The sequence below is a fragment of the Chiloscyllium plagiosum genome, chromosome 19, assembly GCF_004010195.1.
Source record: "Chiloscyllium plagiosum isolate BGI_BamShark_2017 chromosome 19, ASM401019v2, whole genome shotgun sequence".
Taxonomy (NCBI): domain Eukaryota; kingdom Metazoa; phylum Chordata; class Chondrichthyes; order Orectolobiformes; family Hemiscylliidae; genus Chiloscyllium; species Chiloscyllium plagiosum.
The window spans coordinates 24988291-24999005 of record NC_057728.1 but is presented as its reverse complement, the minus strand read 5'-3'; the positions used below and the strand labels follow the sequence as shown (position 1 = coordinate 24999005).

General features: G+C 41.0%; 1 protein-coding gene across 3 annotated transcripts in view; it reads right to left on the bottom strand.

The window, feature by feature from the left end:
• Positions 1-4915, bottom strand: part of zgc:136858 (uncharacterized protein LOC678543 homolog) — a 119804-nt gene extending 114889 nt beyond the window's left edge. Inside the window, exons 1-2 of one of the 3 annotated variants that reach the window (XM_043709360.1) lie at positions 4823-4856; positions 4385-4421 (exon numbers count right to left, since the gene is read on the bottom strand). Coding sequence is in view for 1 of the 3 variants with exons in the window: in XM_043709359.1 (XP_043565294.1) it covers positions 4823-4851 (29 nt within the window). In the remaining 2 variants the exon portion in view is untranslated. Of the gene's footprint in view, positions 1-4384; positions 4422-4818 lie in introns of all 3 variants that reach the window. The other 2 variants (XM_043709359.1, XM_043709361.1) reach the window with 2 other exon arrangements.
• Between the last annotated feature and the right edge of the window lie 5800 nt (positions 4916-10715).

The following is a 10715-nucleotide window of genomic DNA, read 5'->3' as shown; positions in this document are numbered from 1 at the left end:
AGCTAGAAAATGGGAAGCCTTCAGAAATGAGATAACAAGAATCCAGAGAAAGTATATTCCTGTCAAGGTGAAAGAAAAGGTTGGTAGGTATAGGAAATGCTGGATGACTAAAGAAATTGTGGGTTTGGTTAAGAAAAAGAAGGAAGCATATGTCAAGTATAGACAGGATAGATCGAGTGAATCCTTAGAAGAGTATAAAGGAAGTAGGAGTATAATTAAGAGGAAAATCAGGAGGGCAAAAAGGGGACATGAGATAGCTTTGGCAAATAGAGTTAAGGACAATCCAAAGGGTTTTTACAAATACATTAAGGACAAAAGGGTAACTAGGGACAGAATAGGGCCCCTCAAGGATCAGCAAGCCAGCCTTTGTGTGGAGCTGCAGGAGATGGGGGAGATACTAAACAAGTATTTGCATCAGTATTTACTGTGGAAAAGGACATGGAAGATATAGAATGTAGGGAAATAGATGGCGACATCTTGAAAATGTCCATATTACAGAAGAAGTGCTGGATGTCTTGAAATGCATAAATGTGGATAAATTCCCAGTACCTGATCAGGCGTAACCTAGAAGTCTGTGGGAAGCTAAGGAAGTAATTGCTGGGCCTCTCACTGAGGTATGTGTATCATCGATAGTCACATGTGAGGTGGTGGAAGACTGGAGGTTGGCTAACATGCTGCCACTGTTAAGAAAGGTGGTAAGGACAAGCCAGGGAACTACAGACCGATGAGCCTGACCTCGGTTGTTGTGGGCAAGTTGTTGGAGCGAATCCTGAGAGACAGGATGTATAGGTATTTGGAAAGGCAAGGACTGATTAGGGATAGCCAACATGGCTTTGTATGTGAGAAATCGTGTCTCACAAACTTGATTGAGTTTTTTGTAGAAGTAACAAAGAGGGTTGATGAGGGCAGAACGGTGGATGTGATCTATATGGACTTCAGTAAGGCATTGGACAAGGTTCCTAGTGGGAGTCTGGTGAACAAGGTTAGATCTCATGGAATACAGGGAGAACTAGTCATTTGGATACAGAACTGGCTCAAAAGGAGGCCAGCGACCAGTGGAGTGTCACAAAGATCGGTGCTGGGTCCACTACTTTTTGTCATTTATATAAATGATTTGGCTGTGAGCATAAGAGGTATAGTTAGTAAGTTTGCACATGACACCAAAATTGGAGGTGCAGTGGCCAGCAGAGAAGGTTATCTCGGATTACAACAGGATCTTGATCAGATGGCCCAATGGGCTGAGAAGTGGCAGATAGAGTTTAACTTAGATAAATGTGAGGTGCTGCATTTTGAGAAAGCAAATATTAGCAGGATTTGTACACTTAATGTAAGGTCTTCGGGAGTCTTGCTGAACAAAGAGACCTTGGATTGCAGTTCATAGCTTCTTGAAAGTGGAGTCGCAGGTAGATAGGATAGTGAAGGCGGCGTTTGGATGCTTCCCTTTATTAGTCAGAGTATTAAATATAGCAGTTGGGAGGTCATGTTGCGGCTGTACAGGACATTGGTTAGGCCAATGTTGGCATATTACATGCAAGTCTCGTCTCCTTCCTATCAGAAAGATGTTGTGAAACTTGAAAGGAATCAGTAAAAGATTTACAAGGATGTTGCCAGGGTTGGAGGATTTGAGCTTTAGGGAGAAGTTGACTAGGCTAGGGCTGTTTTCCCTGGAGCGTTGGAGGCTGAGGGGTGACCTTATAGAGGTTTACAAAAACATGAGGGGCATGGATAGGATAAATAGACAAAGTCTTTTCCCTGGGGTCAGGGAGTCCAGAACTAGAGGGCATAGGTTTAGGGTGAGAGAGGAAAGATATAAAAGAGACCTAAGGGGCAACTTTTTCACGCAGAGGGTGGTATGTGTATGGAATGAGCTGCCAAAGGAAGTGATGGAGGTTAGTACAATTGCAACATTTAAAAGACATCTGGATGGGTATATGAATAGGAAGGGTTTGGAGGGATATGGGCCGGGTGCTGGCAGGTGGGACTAGATTGGGTTGGTATATCTGGTCAGCGTGGACGGGTTGGACCGAAGGGTCTGTTTCCATGCTGTACATCTCTGTGACTCTATCATTCTAATTGACAACTGTACTCTTATGCAATTAACAAATGATTCTGTACATTTTTAAAAGATATCTTCATTCATTTAAAACAGAGATTACATACAGGTGATGAATTAACAGTGATGTAAAATGCTCATTTCTGTCACAAACCCCCTTTCCAGTATACTAATCAAACTACATCTACCAAAACTACAACTACCAAAATCGAGAAAACAGCAAGGATAACACTGTCCAACTGCATTTTTTTTTTGAGAAAAATCAACAAATATAACATCTACAAAGTAGTGGAAAATCAAAAAAGGCAGCAATTTTCGTGCAGATCATTTATTGCACCCAATGTGAAAACTCTGCCCATAGCAACTTACTGTGTGTGGGTGCTGTGGCCTACCTGATCGATTCAGAGGGTAGATTCAGACAGTTTGATAAGACTGGAATTATAGTAGAGCCAAAATCTTTTCAGTTGTTGCTATATGGCATCATCGTATCCTACCATTGCAAAGGTATGAAATCTATTGGCCTCTCACAACCCTCTTTGCAGCCTCATATATCAAATCTCAAGGAGAATCATAGAATCCCTGCATTATGGAAACAGGCCATTCGGCCCACTGAGTTGACCTGGACCCTCTGAAAAGCATCTCACCCAGACTCACCCCACTACCCTAACCCTCTAACCTTGCATTTTCCATGGCTAACCTACCTAACCTGCACAGCCCCGGACAGTATAGGCAATTAGTATGGCCAATCCACCTAAATGTGCAAATCTTTGGACTGTGGGAGGAAACCGGAGCACCTGGAGGAAACCCCTGCAGACATGGGGAGAAAGTGCAAACTCCACACAGACAGCCACCCAAGGTTGGAATCGAATCCAGGTCCCTTGTGCTGTGAGGCAGCAGTGCTAAGCACTGAGTCACTGTGGTGCCCGTGAGAATGAAGAATAGTAATAATTTAACTGATCAGAAAAGACGGGAAAATACAGGATGGCACTGAATTTTAACCAAGTCTTAAGAGTCACAGTGCTGTACAAACTGGAAACAGACGCTTTGGTCCAACTCATCCATGCCAACCAGATACCTTACATTAATAGAATCCCACTTGCTAGCATTTGGCCCATATCCTTCTAAACTTTTCCTATTCATATAACCGTTCAGATCCTTATAAATGTTGCAATTGTACCAGCCTCTACCACTGCCTCTGGCAGCTCATTCCATACAAGCACCACCTTCTGTGTGAGGAAATTGTCCCTTACATCCCTTTAAATCTTTCCCTTCTCACTGTAAACCTATACCCTCTAGGTTTGGACTTTCCAACCCAGGGAAAAGAACTTGGCTATTCACCTTATCCATGCCTCTCATGATTTTATAAATCTCTACAAGATCACCCCTCAGACTTCAACACTCCATGGAAAATAGCCCCCGTCTATACAGCCTCTCCCTGTAGCTCAAACCCTCCAACCCTGGCAAAATCCTTGTCAATCTTTTCCCAACCATTTCAAGTTTCACAACTTCCTTCCTACTGTAGGGAGACCAGAATTGTGTGCAGTATTCTCAAAGTGGCCTAACCAATGTACTGTACAGTGGCAACATGACCTTCCAACTCCTATACTCAATATAGGTAAGCATATCAAACACCTTCTTCACTATCTCATCAACCTGTGACTCTACTTTCAAGGAACTATGAACCTGCACCCCAAGGTCTCTTTGTTCAGCAACACTCCCCAGGACCTTACCTTTAACTGTCTAAGTCCTGCCTGATTTGCCTTTCCAAAATGCAACTCCTCACATTTATCTAAAGTAAACTCCATCCGTCGGCCTACTGGCCCAAGGTCCCCTAGTACTTTGAGGTAACCTTCTGCCCTATCCATAGCACCAATTTTGGTGTCACCTGAAAACTTACTACCCAAAACTCGTACTTAACACAACAATCCAAAATGTTACAAAAGGTTAAGTGGAAAATAAACATGACATGGAAAGGACAGGACGTTTTAAACAGCAGATTTCTGTAGTTTTTAGAGATAGCAGACGAAGTTATTTTTGCTGCTTCAAAAGAAATCAGTTATTTAAAACACTTATGTCCATTGGGAACCCAGAGGAATTTCACTGCTGGATTCCAAGACCTCACGTTCTTATTTATATTTTTTAAAAAATACTAACGATCAAGAGTAGGTCTCCATGAACTCATCACAGAGAAACAACGGTGTGGCAGCAATGAGTACAAGTTGGCCTACAAAATCTGATTGTGTGTAACTGCAGTTCCAGCATTCGTCAGCTAGTGTCTGTGCTGCAAGTTGTTGATTCGAACACAGTTCCGCACTAATCCTTCGTACTCACGTTTCCAGTTGGACACGGACCTCACTGCAATCCAGTTCTGCAAAGATCAGCAATTTATTATTAGCTCCTAATGACTGGAATACTCTGCCCCGAGTGGGGCCCCTGCGTGCACTATGCCCAAGTTGCACAAAAGTACGACCTTTGCACCGATCTCACAAATCGATTTTTTTTTTAATCGGCTCCCCTTTTTGCAGTGAAATTGTTTTATGTTTCTGATAAACTGACACAAGGCCATCAGTTAATGCTGTTTTTTCACATTAAAGTCAGAAGGCCTTGCACGCAATCTGTACGCTGTTAGTCCCACTCCTTTTCCGCTTTAAACTTCTCAGTTCGCTCGGCCCCTGGATCTTGCCGAGAGATTTACACATTTGGTTCTTTTGAAATTAACTTGATAAACAAAACTTCTGACTAACAGTTGCCCCATGTTCTCTTACCTACCTTTCCAATCCCTCGGGCAATGTATCCATAAACGATGAACTGTGACCTGACAGGATTGAAACTTCCAGCCAATCAAATCGCTCTGTTCCACTGTAACAATTCTGGGGATTTCTCTGGTGTCACTGGGGTCGAGGAACTCTTCTGGGAGATGTGTGTCAGAGGCTCTCACAATCCCTGAGTGGCTAAAGTATTCAGTAATTACCGGGTCATTTACATTTCCAATAGACAATTCTTCTCTGGGAACTCTCGAGTTAGATTCACTAGCTTCAGAGGGTTTTGCGATCATGAGCCCAACTGTTAGCCAGGAAGGTTACAGTGTTAAAATCCTGGACAACTGTAAAGAAATGGAGAAAGTGAGGACTGCAGATGCTGGAGATCGGAGTCGAAAAGTATGGCGCTGGAAAAGCATAGCAGGTCAGGCAGCTTCTGAGGAGTAGGAGAATCGATGTTTTGGACATGCTTTTCAATAACTGTAAATAGAATCGCTTGCCTAAAGACACCTGAACTGGGGGAAAAGCATCTGTTGAAGGTGCCATCCAGCTCAAACATCTCCAATAGCCAAGTACAAAGAGCATGCAAAGACTTGTGCATTCCATGTACTTGCCTCTTCAAATGTCACCTTTCTCACTTGTGGCAGAGTGTGCACTTCCACCACTGGACTGTTTAGTCACCTTGGGACTCAGAACTCTGGAGTGGAATAAAGTCCTACAAAGAGGAAAAGGGCATTGTAGATGTTGGCAGAGACACTCTGAAGTTTCCATCCAACAATAACTACCCTGTTGCTTGGGTTGACCTAGCACTGCAATGCACTGACTTTGTGCTTGAGCATGTAGTGCACCACCCAGTGATGGAATTGGTGATAACTACAGCCAGGAATGTGTGTACTCACACTACAGCTTTTCCTTCCATTGGCCACCATTGTGAGGTAGTTAAACATCTTATGGTTCTTGGTATGTGGAAGTGATGAAGGTTGTAACAATTGCATCCATCTCCTCCCAGTCAGCTTTCACCACCGTAGTAAGTGGCATTCAGCTGAGTTGTTGTTTACAGAGAGTGGAGGGGGAAAGAACAGCTAGGAGAGCACTTGAGAAATGTGCGGCTTGAAGGTTTGAAAATGAACAAGGTGGAGTTGTGTTTTATTGTAAGTTCTTGCAGCTGGCAGACGGTTCTTCTGGGATCTTCTTTGGGTAGATTTGCTGCCAGCAACTCGTCTTAAAAGCCTAGTCTACAGGGCCTACCAGTATTAAGTTGTGAAGGACTAAGCACTAATAAATCTTTGGTACAAGAGAAATGTGCTTGAGTAACGAGGTAGCTTATTATATAATAGTAAGATAACAGGGTACATTAACTTAAGATGGGTTAACTACATTAACACTGGATAGGAAACATTGTTATCTCTTTAGAGGTAGTAACCAGGTCTGTTCTACATGGCTATAGATTGTAGAATTGACTAACAACCAGCAAAAAAGCTAGAACAACTGGTTGGGCCGAAGGGCCTGTTTCCGCACTGTAGGGAATTTAATCTAATCTAATCTAAAAAAAACTGACTAGCTCTGTCCAGAGACAGTAATTCATATATCAGTGGACAGAGCTATTCCAAAGCTTCTAAGATACCCTTACATGTCAAATGCCTTATGAAACAAACACCAGCTGGACCTCAAGGGGAGAGGAAGGAGAATATTAGTGAGAAACTGAGCAAAGAAAAAATGAGTATTGTGCACTGAGGTAAGTTGAGAAGTCTACTTGTGTCAAATTGTGATACTAAATAGCCAGCATTTAACAACACTAAATCCCAATTCATATCCAAAGCAAAAATGAAGAAGCATTCCATAAATTCTGCTGCAACATTCTGCTCTGTCAGTAATAGTTAACAAAATTGTAATTTGGCCTCTGAATTCTCAATGCTGCTATTGGCCATCAGTCTACATTGCGGTTTGTTTCTGAGTTGTCATCATTTTGAGGATGCACACAATTTTGAAGCTGTGGTATTGAAATAAATGAGTCCCTCTTCCTGTCAATTCACAGCTCCTCCATCACCAGCATGAACACAAGCACACTTATGTGTTTCTGAATTACATGTATACAACTATTGGAAGTGTTTTAATTTTGAAGTGGTTCATAAGGTCAGGTTTATTTGATGAACACTTTTGTATCCCAAAATATCCTGGGAATTACTTGTACATACCAGTCTTGAATTGACTCAAAGATGCGAGGAAACATCTTAGTAATATACAGTTTTATTTTGTGAAAATGCAAAATTAACATTCCAGTTTGCCTGTATGAATCTTTATTGACCACTTTGTTGGCACTTTCTAGCTTGTGACAACAAACTTAAGTAGTTATTCTAACATTTGTTGATATCTGCCATACATATCAAGCTTAAACATGTACAGTAAGGTCTATTTCAAACAAAATAAGACACTTTAAAAATGGTTTCCCAGATTTAGAGATTTATAAATACTCCCAGTACCACTTGAAAGCGAGTTTTGAAATATGACACAGCAAATCAATAAGTGGTTGGAGAGTTTGTAGAGGTGAGAGAACTTTAGATGCCTGGGACACTGGGACATGTTTTGGATGTGACCTGAAGAGGTCAGGCATGATGCAATTTGCTATTGCTATTGGAGTAAGTTTAAACTAACTCAGAGGTGTATGAACAGGAGGTCACATTCTCGAGGAATACCTCTACATGATTCATAGAGACAGATAGTATTGGAATAAGAAATAGTAACTTACTAGATTGGGTCAGGGTAAGACTGAATACCATAAGATCTAAGTTAGGATTATTATGCAAGTATGTGAAAGAATGGAATATTTTAAGTAAGAGTGGTGAGGCTTACATCTGCAGTTGAAGATAGCTATGTGGAAATAGAGACAAGGCACAAAGAGCACAGAACTGAGAATGAAATGGCCTAGATATAAGATGCTCAGGAAATAGGGAAATAAAGAAAGGTGGGAAGGTGCGTAGAAGGAGGATATCTTTGAGTGGTCATAGACAGAATATATTTTATTAGAGCAAAGAAACAATGTAGGTACCTTATATTAATGTAAGTATTCTACTATCTGCCAAATATGAGAAAAGTATAGTTGTACAAATTTGGGAGGACATTACAAAAGTGTAATAGGTATAGAGTAATTGTAATGGGAAACATTAGCTGTGCTATTATAGACTGGGCTGGTGTTTATGTAACTGGCAAAGAGGGTCATGAGTTTAATAAATCCATTCAGGAAAATTTCTACATTGGTATATTTCTGATCAAATCATCAGCAGGGGAACATTTAGGGGCAGTGATCACAGCTTCATAAGGTTCAGATTGGCTTTGAAAAGAGCAAGAAACAATCCAGAGTAAAATTAATTAATTGGGGGAGGACCAACTTCAATGAAGTAAGAATGGATCCCGTCTAGGTTAATGAGAATTAAAGAGCAGCTGGTAAAATTGTAACTAAACAATTTTTTTAAAACAGAAGATAATTCAGGTACATTTGAGGTACATTTTCCTGATGAGTGAATATAGGATAAAAGATTCGGAGTTCCCTGAATGATTAAAACGATGTAGAGTAAGGTGAATTAGATTATGGTGAGTATAACATATCTCGGGTGGATTATGCAATTGGGAACCAGGCTGCATATATTAAAGATTCTGATAGGAAATGAAAAATAGAGAAGCAAAAAGTCGATTATAGGAAAAGTCTTGAAATGAAAATTGCACAAAAAAGCTTTCTATAGATATTTAAATAGCAAAAGGCAGAATGGGGTCAGAATGTGTTTGCATGCAGAAGTTGAGAATTCCATTTCCCAGCAGGCCTAGCTGCCCAATGTTGACTCAGCCCACTGATTTGTTTAAACAATTAAAAGACCATCCAGGTCATTGGAAGTGTGAGGTAAACTGGGACTCATGGGAGTCTATGGGCCTATAAAATAAGAGTCTCGTACAACTTTGAGGGACGTTCTAAATCTGGTTAGCAATGAATTTGGAGAAAAATAACAGAAGCTAGAAATAATTAAGAAAACACAAGAAGTTATATGAACTAGGAGACTTTGCCTGAGAAACTAAGCAATTGAAGACAGTTGATCAAGGAATCAAAGGAACTGCTGCTGGCCATGGGGTTATGGTAATTAATTTCTGAGAATCCTGTGGAGTTGAGAAGCAGCTGGAGGTTAGCCATTTGATTAGTTAACAGCAGGCCATCCTGCCCAAATTGTGGCAGCTGTTCCACGTCAAGACAAGCAATAGCTCTGAGTCATGTAGTGAGCCACTGAAGTGGGAATGAATTCACCCTTGACACTTTCACCAGGAGGGTTTGGTGTGGAAATTCTAGCATCTCGTTAAATCTGACCCATGGACATGAAAGAACAGCATTTTTATTGCTGAAAGAAGACACAATTTTGCCAAGCCCTTTCATCTTGCACTCATCAGGATAATTTGCAAGGATTTCAGTTCAAGGGGAAGGCCAATGTTTATACTGAATGAGAGTGTTGACTGTTTGGCAAGTGAACTCCTGACTGGTAGAGGTGATGCTATGGAGTATGCACTGGTTAAATATGATTGACAGTTAATTGTAAGGCTTTGATTAATTTTTTGAATTGATTGTCAGTGTAATTAAACATTATCCACCAAATGTTTGCCAATTGTGCTATCATATACAATGTTGGATAATGTGTTACAGGATTCCATATCCAGGCTGTTTGTGTACAGTCATTTCCTTGTTGTGAACAATCAAAGGGGTAAGCTGTTTAATATGATGTATTAGTGTTTGAGATGTATTACCTATGTACCTGGTACAGCACTGGCACCAAAATTCATATCACATTACTCATTTGTGTAATAGACAGAATGTCTGATTGACTTGACATCAGCATCTTGTTTGTGGCAAATGCCGGTTGTCTTACATCTACTGTAGCAGCTCAGTCTGGGTTCTGTCAGTGTCATTCAGCTCCTGAACCTTATGAAAATCTTGGTTCAAACATGAATAGAAGTGTTGAATTCCAGAGGTGAGGTATGATTGACGGACCTTGGGATCATGGCTGCATTTGATTAACTGTCTCATCAAAGAGTTTTGTTAAACTGGTGTCAAAGGGTACTGGGGGAAAGCTCTCCACTGATTGGAGTTGTTCCTGGCACAAAGGAAGATGGTTGAAATTATTGGAGATGGTTCATCTCAGCTCCAGGACAATCCTACAGGAGTTTCTCAGGATAGTGTACTAGGCCCAACCATCTTCAGCTGCTTCATCAATGACCTTCCCTTCATTATAAAGGTCAGAAGTGGGGATGTTCACCAATGAGTGCACAATGTTCAGCACCATTTATGACTCCTCAGCCACTGAAGCAGCCCATGCTAAAACGCAACAATATCTGGACAATACCCAGGCCTGGGCTGACACTTAAGTCTTAATAAACATGGAACACACATCAGAAATATCTATCTTGTTATAGGGCTGCAGCAAGAAAAAGGCCCTTCAGCCCATCGTGAGTATTCATCATCAACACCTGTCTTCTTTAGTCTGTTTTCCAAAACTTGGCCTGTTGCCTTTTATGCCATAGCATAGCAAGTAATCATTCAAACACTGAATTGTTGTGATGATTCCTGCCTCTTTCACACTTTCAGGCAGTAATTTCCAGATATCCATCACCCATCTGGTGCAAAAATCCCTTCTTAACCTATTGCCCTTGACTTTAAATCAATGCCCCTTAGTTATGGACCCTCTATTGGCAGGAACATCATCATTTCCAATAAAAGAGAACTGAAGAATTATCCCTTAATATTCAGTGGCATAACCATCTCTGGATTCTCTGCTATCAAAATCCTGCGAATTACCATTGACCAAAAAACTGAACTGGGCAAAAGTGAGGACTGCAGATGCTGGAAATCAGAGTCAAGATTAGAGTGCTGC